This window comes from Notamacropus eugenii, chromosome 6 (genome assembly GCF_028372415.1).
Source record: "Notamacropus eugenii isolate mMacEug1 chromosome 6, mMacEug1.pri_v2, whole genome shotgun sequence".
In the NCBI taxonomy this organism is placed as follows: Eukaryota; Metazoa; Chordata; class Mammalia; order Diprotodontia; family Macropodidae; genus Notamacropus; species Notamacropus eugenii.
This window is the reverse complement of record NC_092877.1, coordinates 18,669,491-18,689,785: the sequence shown is the minus strand read 5'-3', so window position 1 is coordinate 18,689,785 and position 20,295 is coordinate 18,669,491. Positions and strand designations below refer to the sequence as shown.

The 20,295-nt window shown below is 35.7% G+C and overlaps 1 protein-coding gene across 3 annotated transcripts in view; it reads right to left on the bottom strand.

The window, feature by feature from the left end:
* Nucleotides 1–20,295, bottom strand: part of CCDC73 (coiled-coil domain containing 73) — a 155,095-nt gene that overhangs the window by 24,345 nt on the left and 110,455 nt on the right. For all 3 annotated transcript variants that reach the window (XM_072619232.1, XM_072619234.1, XM_072619233.1), the window contains exons 12-14: nucleotides 13,658–13,762; nucleotides 3,771–3,881; nucleotides 872–1,012 (exon numbers count right to left, since the gene is read on the bottom strand). In XM_072619232.1, the coding sequence (XP_072475333.1) occupies nucleotides 872–1,012; nucleotides 3,771–3,881; nucleotides 13,658–13,762 (357 nt within the window). The remainder of the gene's footprint in view (nucleotides 1–871; nucleotides 1,013–3,770; nucleotides 3,882–13,657; nucleotides 13,763–20,295) is intronic.

The window sequence follows — 20,295 nt, the reverse complement described above, 5'->3', positions numbered from 1 at the left end:
TAATTGGGACAGAGTAACAGCATTAGCTAGTTTATTAACACAGGTAGGTACTTATTGCTCTTATCCATTTATTATTCTTCTGGGTTCTCCTTCCCCACAGATTATTTAACATTCCATTGAATTTGCTTAACTAAACCAAATTTTATAATCCCTTCCTGATGTGTTCCTAGCACTGTGACCTCTGCATAGTCATAGGCTTTATATTAATAATATAAACATAGTGGACCTTTTCTGTTGAAGGAATAAGTGGATACTTCCAACAATGTTGTAAACAATTATTACTTTCCCTTAAGGGAACAAACTTGTTCTTTTCCTCAACTGAACATATTATGAATGAACAAAACAATTTTTAAATAACTATAATGACTTTCCAATAATTATAAAACTTGTGGAGCAATGATGATTTCAAATTCTGTAAAATTTTAAAAATAATATTAATCATCTTCAAATGAAAAACAAAGGAAAGGACCAGCAATTTTATTAACATTTAATAATTAAACATTTATGAGGTGTTTTAGAATTTCACTCTACTTTTCAGTAGCAATAAATCATATTAAACAATGTAAACAGGGGTGAAAATTTTATGATTATGAATTAAAGCTTTTTTTAATGATTAAAAAAAGTTAGCTGAAATCTATAAAAAGTTATTAATTCATTGGAAACCTAATGGCAGAAGACCAGTTAATGTTCTAATGATTTTAGTCATTCATGATCAAATATTACATTGCCTCATGATCAAATATTAAAGGCTATAAAAGATGGGCACACCTTCTAAAAAGTTATAAAATGTAAAATATAGCTAACGTAGGAGGAAATCTTCAATAATGGTTTTAATTTTTTGCATATTTATGCCCATTAAAATACCTTTTACCTGAAACTTATTATCTTGCTCAAAAAATACATTCTTCTGAGAAGATAGTTCATTACAGTTTTCTTGTAATTTAAGATGAGTTTCTTTAATTGACATCAACTCATTTTTAATCTCATCTATTTCTTCAGTGAGCTTTTTCTCCTATAATAAAATCATAACAAATAAATAAACAAGACAATTTAAGTTTTATCCAAAATAACATTTAAAAATATTAATGACCTGTGACATTTGGGAAAATGATCAAAAATAATAACAACATCCAAGGAATATGAAAAAGGGTTTTTGCAAAAAGCACTAAATGAAAAAGTGGAAAAGGCTCCATGCACATGTATTACTCCATTCATTTCTCAAATTCTGCAATGCTTATTTCCAATTGCATTTACATTAATTTACCCTAGTAAGCTAGGTGAGAAGAACTATGTGTTTGGTGGCAGTTTCATTGAACCCAGCAACTACAGCCAACATTTGCTCACACACACTTTAGAGAATGCCAGTTCTGTAACAAGGAAAATCCAACCCACAAGAAAGTCCCTGCTGGCAAGAAAGCCTGAAATCGTTCAGTGTTCACATCACTTACCTTATAAATAACGAGCTTCTCCTTTGGACTCTACACTTTGCTTTGCAAACCCACATCATGTAATAATGCATATTACTATTTGCGTATGTGTCTTATCTTCCTTTTAAACTATAAACTCTATGAAGGCAGAGACAATGAACCTAAAACTTTTCTTTCACAGCACACAGAGGGCAGTGCTCTTTATGTCTGTTGTCATTTAAATTTATGTTTTATTCCTTTCCTTATCTCCCTCTCTTTTCTGGCTCTGGCTCTTTCTGGATCTCTCCCTGTCTCTGTCTCTCTTTCATTTCTTAATGTAGCTCAAGATTCATAGACAGAGGTGGACTTAAAGATTGTGGAGTTGACTTCACTCTACAGGTAAGGGAACTACTTTCTCACTTTTGGCTTCATGCTTGCATGACTTAAAATCCAGGTTCACTAGCCATACACCTAGCCACAATACGAACTGGTACACATGACACAATTCTTTCAAGTGCTCAAAAATATTCAATATATAATTCAATCTTTTTAAATATAATTTGATTTAATTTTTTGTCAGTTGATTACCTGACAAAAAGTAGAATTGGCAGTATAAAGAATCAATGACATAAGGCATGACTTTATGCTGTCCTGATATATTTCCTAAGAAATTCTAGCTGTACCTTCACAATTCACAGGTTTTCCTAGGTTCTCAGTCATCTTCTTAGAGTTAGTGAGAAACTACATAGGGATCAAAATAGAAATAAAGAATATAAAGCTTATTTCCCACTCCAAAACATTCACTTACAGTCAGGAATAAGCTTTGCCTTACTAAACTATTTTCTATTTGGTACTGAAGTGCTGTGGGGGGCAGGGGGCCTTAATTGTTGTCAAAACTAGAAACTATAGGATAAAACTGATTTCTTACAATTTCTATATGTGGGGTACCATGAGTAGATATGAATGTTAATTTTTTAAACTCATTTGACATTTTTTAGCAGGTGGAATGTTTAGTACCATATTCTTTTTCCCTATTATAGCTTCCTTTATTCTGTTCTATGGTCTCTTAGTTAATATACTTTTCAGTTCATTTCTCTGAGTATGTTATTAATTATGATAAAAAGAAATGGAAATAATTATGTATGTTGCTTGACATTAAAAATTATCCTTTACTGAATATAAAGTAATACTACTATTTTTTATATGTAGTTGGGAAAGAGTAACAATGTAGCTTATAAAAAAGGTTTTAACCAACCAGCCATCTGCTATTTATTCTAACACAATAGTTAACTGGCAAATAATATCCTTTAAGTTAATTTTAATCACATACAATCATTATTGGGAACTATAATGCTGCAACTGAATTGAAAAGCTTTAAAAAAGAACTATGTGTCCCAAATTTTAAGAATATTTGTCAAGCCCCGTTATATGCAATGGACATGCACAAGGAAGATATAGAGGAGAAAAAAGATATGGTTTCTGTTCCAAAGTAGATCAAATACAAAAAAGAAAAAAACAAGAAAAATATTGCCAAGCTGGTATATAGATACAATTTAAAAAAAAAAAAACAAGAAAAAGGATTCTGTACTGATGTCTGTAACACTAACAGTTTAAAATAGTCTATTTACTTTCCAAAAATATATTTTTCATATGCTTAGAGGCAGTGATTTTTGTTATATTAATCCTTAATAAAGAGAATAATTTAAATAGACATTTAAAAAGTAAAGCTAATTTTGGGGTCTACCGATCTTCAAAATGAGCCTTCATATTTTACAACTTTAATTTACATGGCTTTACATCATTATTTTATTATGTACTTCACTGAAATTAAAATTAAGAGCAAAACAATCTGAGATACAGTTTAGGAAAACAGCAAAGCCTTATGATAAGATGGTAAAACATATGAAATTCAGATACCATACACACTCTCTAAACATGGTAATTCATCATATACTGCATCATAGCTAAGGAAGAGTTGAACAGCTTAGCTACCAATAAAAGCATCTGTTACCTATTCTAACTATATACTACAATATCCACTAACCAATGATTTAATGGAAAAAGTAAGGAGATCTCTGCTTCCTGCATTGTAGAAAGCCATACAGGCTTTGTAAATGTACATTTATGTGTGTATGTGTGGACACCAAATTCTTAGCTTTCCAAACTCAATAGTATTGGCCAGAATTTCATTGTAATTTAGCTTTTTGAGAGCTTTTATAAAACAAAATATATCCAAGAACAACCAGAGTGTCTGATTTGGTTCTTGCATTATTTTTGCAATATAAGTACTCAGTAGTTATTTGAAATGTTTATAACTATTTCAAAATCTGTTTAGCACTGTAATACTCAGTTTAATAAACCTACATTTTTTTCCCAAGTTTCTCGTGCTTTCTCATGCTTATTTTGAAGATTAAGGAACTTTTCTTCATTTTCTTTTACCTTCTTCCTTTGCAGCTCATTATCTCTTTCAAGGGTCTGCAATAAAATTAATTATCCAAAAAATAATCAATACCACATTAATGAATTTTGATGTGTTTTATGTTGCTTGGACCTTTGCTTCTAACATGCTGAAAGGGCCATCCAGAGCAGTGATAATGTGCCATCTCAACAATCATTTTCATAAATTAACAGAAAGCTGCTTATAGTTTAGCTAACAGGAAACAGGGGGAGGTTATGGAAAAGAAATGGCTATAAAAGGGTATAAAAACATTGCCATTATTCAGTTTCACTGCATAAGTTTTAATGTGCTGAAAAAGTATTATAAAGTACAGACTGAGAAATATGAAATGTAGCATAATCCAACCTAACTGTACTAAAATTAAAATTTTAAACTATCTCATAACATTTTCTTCATTTTTAAATTACTAAAAATAAAATATCTCTTGGAATAATTTTAATTTCTTATTTTTAAACTCTTCATGGTGTTTTACAGGAGTCTAAAATTTTTATCATGTTTATTTTAACTTACCTTGATTCATGAAAGAGAATCCTATAAAAAGGCATTAAAAAGTAAAATATGCAGCCAAGGTTTTTGAAGCTATGAAGCCAGTGCTACCAACAACACCAGTAAGAACTCCTTGATGTCTGCCCTGCTGTCACATTGATAAAGTTAGCTTCTATAAATTAGTAGCAAGAATTCCTTCCCATGTTTCAGGGGTGTTTGGAATGTTGAAACTGTGATGCACTTTTGTCAAATAAGGACAAAAGACAGTGGCTATGATAACCTGATATGAAACTCTTCAGGTTCATAAGGTACTGTGCACCTTCAAGGCTCACCATGAACACTCACTAGCTGACAATCTGAACAACTTTTCATTACATCCTTTTCAGGAGGATGTCTGGTATGTATTTTTAATCCAACAATGTTTTTTAGTCTTCGTTTCTCGGTATAAATAATAATGGGAAAATTCTTGATCTATTTAACAATGATTTTAACAGGTGTATAATCACACCCTCACAATTACTTTACAATATGAAGACAATATACTGCACTTTTGAAGATAGTGGGTACATCATTATACATATGAAAATAGGAGGGACATGTGGGAGAATATACCATAGCTCCTATTTAATTAAGCAATAGTACATGACTGTGTGATGTTTTAATAATAGCTAACAACCACATAGAAGATTTCACACAGAAACATCCAAAAGTGCTACTAATGGCACAGCAATCATTTTGCTCAAAATGAAATTCAGTTGAGTCTGGAGTCAAACCAAGGGACTTTAAAAGCAGAGGGAATACTAACTGGTCTCCCAGGGAAAGGCAGGGCAAAGAGTCAGATAAAACAGAAACTAAAGAAACCTTGTTTGGGATAGTTACTCACATGATGCTTTCTGTCATTTTAAGTCAATTTCAACTAAAAAAATGAGCATAAGGTAGACATAAATAGAAAACTGCCTTTTCACCTCCTAGGCCCTGGACTCCTATTACTAGGCTAGGCTATGTTTCCTAGGTTCACTATCATTCTTCTGATATAATACTTGTCATTATGGAAATAGAAATCTTAAGGAAGGGGAGAGGAAATAAGAAGGAAGTAGTCAAAGTAAAATCTGCCACCAATCCACCAACAACTAACCGGTTAGTTAGATAGCAACTAGCAATCACACTTAATACCATCAACAAATATACACTTTGTAAAACAAAAACAGAACAACTTTGATTGTAAAATTCATTGCTACCTAGCATTAAAAAAAACCAACAGACCACCATATAAGAGATGATTTAGTCAAGATTCTGTCTTTTATATGTATTGATTCTGTTGATTTACCATATGCTATACTTTGAATTGTTTTCTGTTTCTTCCCTAATAGGGATAGATTTATATTGATCTATCCACTTTCTTATGTATCTTCCTTGAAAAGAAATGGCATTTGAGGGGTGGCTGGCAGCAGTGTGTGGCCACAGAACAGAATTCAGCTCCTTAGTCCATAGAGAGACCAAATTCATGCTTTGGATCTCATTAATGCCATACAATTCAGTGAAGGAAGAAGACATGCTCAGAGCCAAACTTACAGGAAAAATCTCAAAGTGTACAGAAACCCTCTGGTACAATTTTGCATGTTATTTCATTAGTAATTTTCCTTAAGTATTTTCTTATTTCTCCTTGCAAATGATGGAAATTATAAATACCGTCCTCTTTCCCCAGTGTTGAAAGGGCATAACAAAGTAAAAGTAATTGCAATCCCCAGGAGATTCTACTTAGAGTTCAGCAGGCATCACTGTCATGGTGGAAGTTTTAGAAATCCAGCTATCTTGTCTGAAACAAAGTATTTCCTGGAACACTGACTTGTGTTCAACAGCTCTAGGTTTGACCCCCACTTTGCACCTTAATAGCTCTATGCTTACAGACAAGTCACGTAACCTCTTGATTTTCTCATTTATAAAATGCAATAACTATGACTAGTTACCTCTACTTACCTCTCATAGGATTATTTTAAAGTTTAATGTGAATGTACTTTAAAACTTTGTGTATAATTTATTTGTATTATAGTATTTAATTGGTTCTAATGGAAAAAAAGGAAACCAAACTCTATTTTTTGACATACCAAAATACAAACTTCCCAGGTACACTGTATAGGAATGATGACTAATCTCAGATTGTTCTTTGCTATAGTATCCATACATATGCATACACATTACACACATACATGTGGGTCACAGTCACTGTCAGCTATCTAGTCACTATGATACATGAACTTCAGAAATAATAAAGGAATAACAATAAAGGTCAGTAATAATAAAGGCATAAAAAAGGTTGATAAAGAAAATATTCTAATTAAGTAGTTGTCATTACTGTTGCATCTTTTCTAAGAGTTTGGCTTTATGTCACTTTTGAATTTAAGATATCTTTACAAATTATTCAAGATTACTTACACTTGAATAAACATAAAAATTAAAACAGCCTCACTTTTACTTCATATTGTAAAGGTCTAAACATAACCTACTACAAGTTTCACTTAACAGCAATCATATTACCTTATTGAAAACTATACTTTGAAAACTTGACTATGGTCATTGCAATTAGTTACATATACATATAGCATATATGCGTACATGATATTTCTATAAGAACTGTGGTACATATAGTTATGTATAAACTTATAATTTAAAAACATTTTCGAGTAAAATTTGATCCGCCATGGGGATTTATGTCTCAGCACCACTACACTGAATGGCTAAAAAAGCAAGATAGATGGCAGCATGAATCTAGAGCACCAGGAAACAGTAGGCTATTATCAAGAGTAATGACCCCTTTTAGTACAGGTGGATTTAAGAGTTCCCTTTGAGCAAAACACTTGAGACACATGACCGCACAATTCACAGTGTCATTGTAACGTTAATATATTATTATACCCCATACAACACCCGCCTATAGAGGCTTATGGAGGGGTGCTAGACCAAGAAAGATGCAGTTAGTTTATAGAAGACAGGCATATTCAAGGTTAAATGACTCTGGAGCCACATCTGCTGTCAACTAAAAGAGCCACATTATTCCTGCATAGAAGTATAGTAGTATAAAAACTTCCTAGTACAAAGTTTAGAGACTTATGGCTACAGAATGCAGAAAGAATCACATGAAGGTTCAAGAGGGATCATCTGAGTATCACTGATCTAAGAAACATGCTATCCTACACAGAGGTCTGGCAGAGCTAAGAGACTACATCTCCACATTATCTTTTAATGGCAAGAGCAGTGTCCCCATGATTCTGACTCAATGTCTAACTTACAGGGTGACCCTGAACAAGTCAGAGTACCTCCTGGGCCCTCAACAGCTTCATCTAGAAAACAGGCCAGCTGGACAAGATGAGTCACAGAACCTCTGATTTCAAGTTCTCAAGGACATTTACTACAGCTTCTAGCGAAATCAGGAATCCCATTCACAACTTTCATATAACAGTCATCTAGCCTCTGTCAGTCATCTACTGCAAAGTAATGGGAATACTCCACCTGAGGCAGATCATTCCATACCAAGCAATCAAGCAACCGTTCTGAAGCGCCCAGTTGAAGAGGGAGAAAATTCTAGGCATTGGGGACAGTCAAAGAAAACGTCCAGGGCTGAGAGATGGAGTATTTTGTTTGTTGAATGGCCAGCAGGCAAGTGTTACTGGATTAAAGAGTACATGACCAGGACTGATGTATAAGAAGACTAGAAAGGTAAGAGGGGGCTACATTATGAAGGTATCTGAATGCCATAAAGAGCATTTTGTATTCGATCCTGGAGGATAGGGAGCCACTGGAGTTTTGAGTAGTGGGGTGACATGATCAGATTTGTGTTTTAAGAAAATCCTTTGGGTGGCCAAATGGAGGATGGATTGGAGTAAGAACAGATGAGGCATGAAGACCTGTCAGCAGGCTATTTCAATAGTCCAGGTTTGAGGAGATAAAGGCCTACATCAGGGTGGGGGTAGTATCAGAAGAGAAAAGAGGGCATATTCAAGAGATTGTGTTCATCCTTTGTTGCCAAAGAAGACCATGCCATCAGAGAAATGATGACATGACTTGCACTTGACTTTGTTTTGAGTGAGGGAGAGCTGTGCAGGTCACAGCCTCACTTCTCCTCCACAGCCATCTGAATCCAGTGATCAGATATTCATCAGGATGACTAGAGATGACCCAGGATGCAATGGGGGACCTTGGGTCCTTTAGGACAAGGTCTTTGCAAGTACTCACTTAGGGTGAGGTAACCCCCATTCATTGAATAGGCCTGTTTAAGAAGTAGCCAGGGCATGGCCCCTTTAATGAGGCCAAGAAAAAGAAAGACATCAGGCTGGGAGGGAAATAGCAACAGTTACTAATGATAATCACTGTAAATCAGGAGGGTCCAGAAGAGCACTTAGACAGGGGCCCATTGGTGTCCCAACTTCAGAGTGCAGTAGGTTTAATGTTTTAGGACAGGACAGGACAGAGGGCAGGGCAGGGCATGGGAGGGGAGGGAAGGGGAGGAGAGGAAAGGGAAAGAAAGGGGAGGGAAGAGGAGGGGAAGAGCCAGTAAAACCCAAGTCAGCTGGGCATCTTTTGGCCATCCAAATTTACCTTCCTTTGGAGAAGGGAGGGGGAGGCAGATAGGAGAGGAGGAGTTCAGTTACCCAGCTAGCTGGGTCCCCATTCAGCCAGCGGCATCTACTCTCAGGATTGTGTTCATCCTTTGTTGCGGAAGAAGACCATGCCATCAGAGAAATGATGACATGACTTGCACTTGACTTTGTTTTGAGTGAGGGAAAAGGTGAAATAACAGGCATTGTCAATAAATTGGATTTGGGGAGTGAGAGATAGTAAGGAATCAAGAGAGGCTCCTAGGTTTCAAGCCTGAGGAACTGGAAGGATGGTGTTGCCCTCTACAGTAATGGAGAGAAGAAGGAGGAAGGATTTGGAGGGAAAGATAATGAGTTTAAGATGCTTACTGGACATCCAATTTGAAAAACTGGAGATCAGAGGAGAGGTTTGGATAGCTCTGTTAGTAAGTTTTTAATTATGTTGAACAAAATCTGTCCCTCTGTAACTTCCATCTTTAATATCCTAGTTACAAAATAATTCAGGTGTGATCTGACTAGGGAATGCCATATTCCTTACTTGAGAGAATATTTCTATTAATGCAACCTAGGATCTTTTAGCCTTATATTTCATATACAACTTTTATCAAGCTTAAAGTCAACTAACACCTCGATCTTTTTTACATAAAATTCTGATTAACCACATATTGCCCATACTACACTTGTGCAGTTGACTTATTTAAACCCAAGCATAGGACTTACATTTATTCTTATTAGATTTCACTTTATTTGTTACAGTTCACAGTTCTGACCTAGGCAGATCTTTGTGGCTCCTAATTCTGTAATCAAGCATCTTAGGATCCCTTACAGTCTCAGGCCATCTGCCAATTTGGAAAGTAATGCTATCTATGCTTTCATACAAGTCACTGATAAACAATTTGAATAGAATGAAGTCAATGACAGAATCTTATAATTTTAAGGGCAACTCCATTAGACCTGTCCTCCCCCAACCCCACCCCAACCCCACCCCTACTTAGGTTGAAAGTGATCCATTGATCATAACACTCACTACCAGAGAACTCAACTCATTCTACTATTATCCAATCTAGGTTGCTCCAGTTGTCTAGTAGAAGAGTAACATGAGAAACTTAGTAGGGAAAGGCCTTGATGAAATTAAGATATGTTATTTTCACAGAAGTTCTCTGATAGATGATTAGCAGTAATCCTGTTACAAAAGGACAGGCATTGAAGACAGCACAATTTGTTCTTCATAAACACATCCTGAGCCTTAGGGATCCTTTTCCTTCCCTAATTCTTTCTAATAATTCAATCTCTTTCTGAAACAGAAAATTCTATTTCTGGCCTTTGAGTCTGTTCTAATAAAATAGCTATTATACCCATAAAGAAAGTAGAGAAACTATCTAGAACATAATGTTGTTGTGAAGAAATACAATGGATAGCAAAATATTCCTAAAAAAAGAGTTATGGGGGGGGGGGGGCAGAGCCAAGATGGTAGAGTAGGAGGGACCTGTAGAAGCTCTCCCTCCACAGCCCATAAAATGCCTGTAAAAAATTACTCTAAACACATTCTAGAGCGACAGAAGCTACAAAACGACAGACTGAAAGAATTTTTAGCTCAAGGCAGCCCAGAAGGCCAACAGGAGAGGTCTATCACACCAGTCTAGGGAGCAGAGCACAGCCCACAGAGCGCAGCGCAGCACATTCTTGGCTGAAAGGTGTGGCTCAGATAGGACCAGAGCAGGCTTCAGGGCATGGAATCACGGGCAACATCTGTCATTCCCAGATTTTTCACCCCACAAATACCAAGGACAGCTTCAAAGGTCAGTGAGAAAACACCTTCACCTGGGTGAGAAGGGACCATGGTCTGACCCTGGCCCCTGGGCAGCAGCAGCCACTGCTGAGTCAGTTCCATTTTTGGAGCCCTCAGGCTAAAGACCCTGGGAAAATCAAGCCACTCATCTGGATCTCATCCCTGAGTGGCAGTACTGGGGTGAGGAGGACTGCTGGTTGGTGTGGTGGAGGCTCTAGAAAGGGAACCCTACTCATAGATCCTGGGCAGAAAAGCTTGTGGTTGCTCCCAGACCAGACCACAGGCCAAGAGAGGAGTAAACTCCTCTCCCTTGATTGTGACATTTTGGAGGAACTGAGAACTTACAAGTCCCTAGAGTATAGCCTCCTCTTGACAAAGGACTCAAAAGTCAAGCTGGGAAAATGGCCAAAAAAGGGGAAAAATATAAGATTACAGAAGGTTACTCTCTTGGTGAACAGGTATTTTCTTCCATCCTTTTGGATGAGGAAGAACAAAACATACCATCAAAGGAAAACACAGAAGTCAAGGTTTCTGCATCCAAAACCTCCAAAATAAATATGCAATTGTCTCAGACCATGGAAGAGCTCAAAAAGGATTTTGAAAATCAAGTAAGAGAGGTGGAGAAAAAATTGGGAAAAGAAATGAGAGAGATGCAAGAAAATCATGAAAAGTGAGTCAAAAGCTTGCTAAAGGAGACCCCCCCAAAAAAAATGCTTAAGAAAATAACACCTTTAAAAAAAGACTAACTCAAATGGCAAAAGAGGTCCAAAAAAGCAATGAGGAGAAGAATGCTTTAAAAAGCAGAATTAGCTAAATGGAAAAGGAGGTTCAAAAGCTCACTGAAGAAAATAGTTCTTTAAAAATTAGAATGGAGCAGATGGAAACTAATGACTTTATGAGAAACCAAGAAATTACAAAACACAACCAAAAGAATGAAAAAATGGAAGATAATGTGAAATATCTCATTGGAAAAACAACTGACCTGGAAAATAGATCCAGGAGAGATAATTTAAAAATTATGAGACTACCTGAAAGCCATGATCAAAAAAAGAGCCTAGATATCATCTTTCATTAAATTATCAAGGAAAACTGTCCTGATATTCTAGAATCAGAGGGTAAAAAAAATATTAAAAGAATCTACCAATCACCTCCTGAAAGAAACTGCAAAAGAAAAACTCCTAGGAATATTGTAGCCAAATTCCAGAGTTCTCAGGTCAAGGAGAAAATATTGCAAGCAGCTAGAAAGAAACAATTCAAGTATTGTAGAAATACAATCAGGATAACACAAGATCTAACAGTTTCTACATTAAGGGATCAAAGGACTTGGAATATGATATTTCAGAAGTCAAAGGAGCTAGGATTAAAACCAAGAATCACCTACCCAGCAAAACTGAGTGTAATACTTCACGGGAAAAATGGTCATTCAATGAAATAGAGAACTTTCAAGCATTCTTGATGAAAAGACCAGAGTGGAATAGAAAATTTGACTTTCAAACACAAAAATCAAGAGAAGCATGAAAAGGTAAACAGGAAAGAGAAATCATAAAGGCCTTACTAAAACTGAACTGTTTACATTCCTACATGGAAATATAATATTTGTAACTCTTTAGACTTTTCTCAGTATTTGGGTAGTTAGATGGATCATACACACATATATATAGACAGAGTGCACAGGATGAGTTGAATAGGAAGGGATGATATCTAAAAAAATAAAATTAAGAGGTAAGAGAGGAATATATTGGGAAGAGAAAGGGAGAAATGGAATGGGGCAAATTATCTCTCATAAAAGAGGCAAGAAAAAACTTTTTTCATGGAGGGGAAAAAGGGGAATGTGAGAGGGAAAAAAGTGAAGCTTACTCTTATCACATTTGGCTTAAGGAGGGAATAACGTACACTCAATTTGGTATGAAAACCTATTTTACACTATGGGAAAGTAGGGGAGAAGGGGAGAATTGGGATGTGGGAGGATGATAGAAGGGAGGGCATATGGGAGGAGGGAGTAATAAGAAGTAAACACTTTAGAGGAGAGATAAGGACAAAAGAGAAAATAGAATAAATGGGGGGCAGGATAGGATGGAGGGAAATATAGTCTTTCACAATATGACTATTATGGAAGTCTTTTGCAAAACTATACATATATAGCCTATATTGAATTGCTTGCCTTCTCAGTGGGAAGGGTTGGGAAGGGAGAAAGAGAGAGAAGTTGAAACTCAAAGTTTTAGGAACGAATGTTGAGAATTGTTTTTGCAACTGGGAAATAATAAATACAGCTAATGGGGTATAGAAATCTATCTTGCCCTACAAGAAAAGAAAGAAGTTGGGGATAAGGAAAGGGAGGGCAGATTGGGGGAAGGGGCAATCAGAATGCATGGTGTTTGGGAGTAGGGGGAGGGGAGGGATGGGGAGGAAATTTGGAACTCAAAATCTTGTGGAAATGAATGTTGAAAACTAAAAACATAAATAAATTAGAAAGGAAGAAAAGGAGTTATGGGTCTAAGACTTTTCAACTGAACTACAGAATTCAACTGAATCTACAGAAATCAAATAATAGCTAGGCTCAAAATCAGAGGCTGAAAGCAGGAAAAATCTCAGTGCTCATTTAGAGCAACATTTTTCTTTTGTAGATGAGGACAGGTCCAGAGGGGTGAAATTCTGTGTGACAGAGGTCATAAAGGGCAAAAAAATTTCAATCTAATGTCCTTCAATTCCAACTGCAGAACTCTCTCCACTATATCATCCTGCCTCCTGTTATTTAGAATGTGGGCCAATGACTTAGATGATGAAATAGAGTCTGTTCTTAAGTCATTAATAGTATGTTTAACAACCCAAATTAAAATTCAAAATTTCCTCTGAACTTGTGTTGTGTGTTTGTATATAAACAGGATAGGACTCATTAGCAAAGAAGCATAAGGAACAAAATTCTAACCTGATTATTATCTTTCAGTGCTTTTAATTCTGCCTCCATTCTGATATTACTTTGAGTCTGTCGCTGAAGTAACTGTTGAATATGTTCCAAAGAACTGATGATGCCCTTTTAAATAAAAAGTATATATTAGGAACATTATAAAACATAAACAACATAGATGTTATCAAAATTATTTTCATTACAATCTTTTAGTTTCTTTAAAATATTTTCTAGCAGTTTGGCAAAAACTAGGCATAGATCAACGTGTCACACCACATATCAAAATAAATCAAAATGGATACATAAATTAGACATAAAGGGTGATATCATAAGCAAATTAGGAGAACATGGAAAAATGTACCTGTCTGATCTAAGGATAAGGAAAGAGTTTATGACCAAATGAGATAGAGAGCATCACAGGCAGTAAATGGATAATTTTGATTACATGAAATTAAAAAGCTTTCATACAAATAAAACTAATGCTGTCAAAATTAGAAGGAAAACAAGAAACTGGGGGGTAAGGAGGGAAATTTCAGTAAGTTTCTCTGATTAAGGCCTCATGGAAAACTGAGCCAAATTTATCAAAATAAGAACTATACCCCAGTTGATAAATGGTCAAAGGATATGAACAGGCAGTTTTCAGAAAAAGAAATCAAAACTGTTAATAATCACAAGGAAAAAAAGCACTAAATTACTACTGATTAGAGAAATGCACATTAAAACAGCTCTGAGATATCACCTCACACCTATCAGATTTGTTAACATGACACAAAAGGAAAATGACAAAGCTGAAGGGGATGTGGGAAAATTGGGACACATGCACTGATGGTAGAGTTGTGGAGTGATTCAACCATTCTGGAGAACAATTTGGAACAATGCCCAAAGGGCAATAAAATGGTGCATACCCTTTGACCTAGCAATGCCACTACTAGGTTTGTATCCCAAAGAAAACAAAAGAAAAGGGAAAATCGCCCATATGTACAAAAGTATTCATAGCAGTTCTTTTTGTGGTAGGAAAGAATTGGAAATTGAAGGGATGTCCATCAATTGGCGAATGGCTGAACATGTGGTAGATGAATGTCATGGAATACTATTGCGCTATAAGAAATGAAGAGCAGGCAGATTTCAGAAAAACCTGGAAAGACTTAGATGAACTGATGCTGAATGAAGTGAGCACAACCAGGAGAATATTATACATAATAACAGCAACAAGGTTTGATGACTTTGATAGACTTATCTCTTCTCAGCAATACAATGATGGAAGACAATCCCAAAGACTCAAGATGGAAAATGCTATCCACATCCACAGAAAGCACTATGGAGTCTGAATGCAGATAGAAGCTTACTATTTTCTCTTTAGTTGCTGTTGTGTTTTTTTTTCTCATGGTTTTTCCCTTTTGTTCTGATTCTTTCACAACATGACTAATATGGAAATGTGTTTAATGTGATTGTACATGTATAGCCTATATCAGATTGCTTGGTGTCTTGGGCGGGGGGAGGAAGAGAAGGAGAAAAAAATTTGGAACTCAAAATCTTATAAAAGTGAATATTGAAAACTATCTTTACATGTAATTAGAAAATAACAAAACACTATTAAGTGGGGAAAATGTTTTTTTTTTTTAAAAGAAATGATGAGCAGGAAGATGTGAGAAAAATCTGGGAAGGCTTATATGAATGGATGCAAAGTGAAGTGAACAGAACCAGAGGAACAATGCCCACAATAATAGCAATATCATAAAGAAGAGTAACTATGAAAGACTTAGCTATTCTGATCAATCCAATAATCCAAGGCAATTCCAAAGGACACACAATGAAAAAATGTGATCCATTTTCAGAGAGTTGGTGAATTCTGAATGCAAACTAAAGCATACTTTGTTCACTTCAATTTTCTTGGGTATTTTTTGTCAGTTTTTTTCACAACATAGCCAATATGGAAATATTTTTCATGACTTTACATGTAGAATCAATATTAAATTGCTTACCTTCTCAAAGAGAGAAAGAATTGGAACTCAAAATTTTTTAAATGAATGTTTAAAAATTTTACATGTAACTAGGAAATATTTAATGAAATAAATAAAAGTATTTTTTAAAAATAAAGCAAAAGAAAGCTGTTTGACGGAAATTCTTCTTCAACTAAGCATCTTATACCATATACTACAATAAAATCAAAATAAATAGTCCTCTAAAATATAAAAGTTTTCATAATTTCTAAAAAAATTAAAGGAGAATGAGAAATTACCCTTCATAACTAGAGCTAGGGGGAGAATTTTTATTCAAGCAAGAAACAGAAATCAGAAGACAAAATACGCAATCATATTACACAAAAAATGTAAATCTCATACACAAAATCAATGAAGATAGAAAAAGAGAAACTGTAGAGTGGAAAAATTATTTGCATCAAATATTTAGGATTAGGTTATTTAGTTTCAATTGATTGTTGGTTTATCTTTCCATGGCCTTTTATTACATATAATTTTTATTGCATTACGATCTGAGAAGGATGCATTGATTATCTCTGCCTTTCTGCACTGGACTGTAAGGTTTTTATGTCCTAGTACATGGTCAATTTTTGTAAATGTGCCATGTACCACTGAGAAAAAGGTATATTCCTTTCTATTCACATTCAATTTTTTCCAGAGACCTATCATATCTACCTTCTCCAGAGTTTTATTTACCTCCTTAACCTTTCTTGTTTATTTTGAGGTTAGATTTATCGAGTTCAGAGAGGGGGAGGTTGAGGTCCCCCACTAGTATAGTTTTGCTGTCAATTTCTTCCTTCAACTCCCCCAACCTCTCCTCTAAGAATTTCAATGCTTTACCACTTGGAGCATACATGTTTAGTAATGATATTGCTTCACTGTCTATGGTGCCTTTTAGCAGGATATAGTTTCCATCCTTATCTCTTTTGATTAGATCTATTTCTGCTTTTGCATTGTCTGAGATTAAGATTGCTACTCCTGCTTTTCTTACATCAGCTGAAGCACAATATATTCTGCTCCAACCTTTGACTTTTATCCTGTGTGTATCCCCCCATTTCAAATGTGTTTCTTATAAACAACATATTGTTGGATTATAGCTTTTAATCCATTCTGCTATCCATCTCCGTTTTATGGGAGAGTTCATTCCATTCCCATCACAATTATGATTACAATCTACGTATTTCCCTCTATCCTCTTTCCCACCATTTGTGCTTTTAACTCTCCCTTCCTCTCCTCAATAGTATTCATTTTTCACCACCTCCTCCTGCAGCCTTCCCTTCCTTCTTTTAGCCCCCCTCCCTTTTACTCCCCTTTACCCTTATTGCTTCTTCCTTCCCTTTTAGCTTCCTCCCCTTTCTTCCCCCTTCCCCTCCTACTTCCTATAGAGCTAGTTAGGATTATCTACTTAAGTTTATTGTTCCCTCCTTGAAACAAATCAGATGAGAGTACCTCTCAAACAATGCTCATCTACCTCCCCTCTTTCCCTCTACTGTAATTTTGTACTTCTTCCTGTGATGTAATTTACCATTTTTTGTTCCCTCCTTTTCACACCTCCTGTTATAATCCCTTCCCATACTTAAATCATATTTTTAACATGATATCATTTACTTCATACTCATTCCCTCTATGTATATCCCTTTTATATTTCATAACAGATGCACAATTCTCAAGATTAACAGGTATCATCTTCCCTTATAGGGAGGTAAACAGTTTGCCCAAATTGAGTAACAAGTTTTTCTCCCCCCTGTTCACCTTTTTATGATTCTCTTGAGACCCGCATTTGAAGATCGAATTGTCTATTAAGTTCTGGCGTTTTTGTCAGGAAGGTCTGGAAATCCCTCACTTCACTGAATGACCTTCTCCTTGCCTGAAATGTTATGCTGAACTCTGCTGGGTAGTTGATCCTTGGTTGTAGTCCCAGCTCCTTTGCCTTAAGGAATATTGGATTCCAATGGCTTCGATCTTTTAAGGTAGAAGCTGCAAGGTCCTTTGTGATCCTGACTGTAGCTCCTTGATATTTGAATTGTTTCTTTCTGGCTGCCTGTAGTATTTTCTCCTTCACTTCATAGTTCTGGAATTTGGCAACAATATTTCTTGGGGTTTTGAGTTTGGGATCCCTTTTGGGAGGTGAACAGTGCATTCTTTCAATGACATTTTGCCTTCTGAATCTAGCACTTCTGGGCAGTTTTCCTTGATGATTTCCTGAAAGATATTGTCTAGACTCTTTTTTTCATCATGGCTTTCTGGCATGCCAATACTTCTTAAATTTTCTCTCCTGGATCTATCTTCCAGGTCAGTTGTTTTTCCAATTAGATATTTTATGTTTTCTTCTATCTTTTCATTTTTTAGATTTTGCTTGACTGATTCTTGCTGTCTCATTGAGTCATTAGTTTCTACCTGTCCAATTCTAATCTTTATCAAATTGTTTTCTTCAGTTAACTTTTGCATCTCCTTCTCCATCTCTCCAATTTTTCCTTTTAAGGAGTTACTTTCTCCAGTTAATTTTTGTACTTCCTTTTCCATTTGTCCAATTTTCCCAGTTAGGTTTTGTGTTTCCTTTTCCATTTGACCAACTGTTCCTTTTAGGGATTTATTTTCTCCAATTAATTTTTGCACTTCCTTTTCCATTTGTTCAATTTTCCTTTTCAAAGAGATGTTCTCATCAGTGACTTTTTTTTATATAATTTTAAAATCATTGGCCAGTTTTTCTTCTATTTCCTTCTTCAGTTGTTCCAGGAGAGTTGTTTGTGCATGCGAGCCAGTTCATAGTCCCTTCTGAAGTTTCAGATGGAAGTACAGTCTCAGTACTGACCTCTTTGGTATTTGTGTTTTAGTCCTTATCCCCATAGAAAGATTCTATGGTTTTTTCACGCTTATTTTGCTTTTTTTTATTCAAGATGTTGATTGTGTGTTGTTGCTTCTGGTTCCTTCAGTTAGAAGCTGCAGAACTTGGTGTTGAGCCAACTTGTGTCTTGCATCAAATATTTAAATGGATCTGTGATCTCATCAGTTGAAAAGTTCGCTCTAACCTCTAAGATCCTTGAAGAATATGATGCTCAACACCAAGAAAAAGTTGCAGCAGAATACCAGATAATACAGATCAGGAATAAATAGCCCCCACCACCAGATTGTACAAAGTCTACAATTGAAAAAAAAAAGTCCCAATTCAGGAATTACGCTTAAAAATGAGTCAATGAAAGAAGGCACCAGATCTAAGAATGCCCAGGACACAAACACAAAAGAAAAAGATAACTTTATAACATCTACAAGCAAAGCTTAAAATATATCCCTAGTGTCTGAAAACCTATTTCCCTAAGCAAGTTCAGAAAAATGACTCACTGGGACTTTTTCTTGTCTTTCCCAATCACAATTCAGTCTGGGGCATTTTCTTTGTGGAGGAGATATGGTGAAGAACTAGGCTGTGCTTCTTCCTCTTATTCCAACATCTTGACTCTGCCCATCTCCCAAGTCTACTGTAAATCATGACTATTTGTGATGTGCCTTCCTGCTTCCATCTGCTAATTTTCATAAAGGAAAGATTTTATAAAGATGTGAAAGTAGGCATATGGATCTGTAGTTATGGTAGTTACTCTATTGCTTTTAAAAATATACAGGATTACCGCTGATTTTCTTCCTAACTATTCATTATCCTCTCCTCTTTCAGATATCCTGGAAATTGATCCTTTGATGCTTTCAAAATCATGTCTTCCACAGCACAGATTCTGCTCTGTGTTCTTAGTCTATTCCAACTGTTCTTCCTATTTTTATCTCTATTAATACCATTTTCACTTTGTCACATACCAAACTGGAAACTAACATGCTAAATACCATTCTTTTGTCATTGATGAAAAATAGTTTATTATAGAATGGGAAGAGAGGGAAAGAAAGGGAACAAGCATTTAAGCACCTACTACTTACCAGGAACTGTGCTACCTTCTTTGTGAATATTATCTTATTTGATCTTGACAGTACTGTGGGGTGGTGCTATTATTGATCCCTGTTTTACAGCTGAAGAAACTGAAGCAGACAGTGGTTCAGTGACTTGCTCAGGGTCACACAGCTAGTAAGTGTCTGAAGCTGAATTTGAACTCAGATCTTCTTGACTTCTGGCTCAGAGCTCTATTAACTGTACCCATTGCCATATTTTTGACTAATGTGTTCCATCTTTACTCTGTTGTTCTCCTTCTAGATATAGTTACATATTATTGGTATCAATCAACAAACATTTATTCAGCAATTACTATGTGTCAGGCACTGATGTAAGCACTGGGGCTACAAAGATAAAAATGAAACTACTTGCCTTCAAGGAGCTTACGCTCTGTACAGGGAGACAGCATTTAAACATACAAGTGTGTAAAAAATTTATACAAAGCAAATGCAAAGCAATTTTGGGGAGGAGGACACTAGGACTGTGAGGATCAGGAAAGACATTCAAGTAGAAGGTGCTACTGAAGTAGACTAATCTTGAGAAAACAACAGATTCTAAGAGGTTGAGATGAGGAGGGTATGCACGACAAGCAGAGGGAACAGGTAGTGCAAAGCTATGGAGAAGAGAAATAGTGTCATATATAAACAAGAGTAAGAAGATAGATTTGTTTTGGTTTGTTTAATTAAATTTTATTTTATTTTTCAATTCAACAAACTTTATCTTCTCTTTCTCCTACCTCTCCCCTCACACAC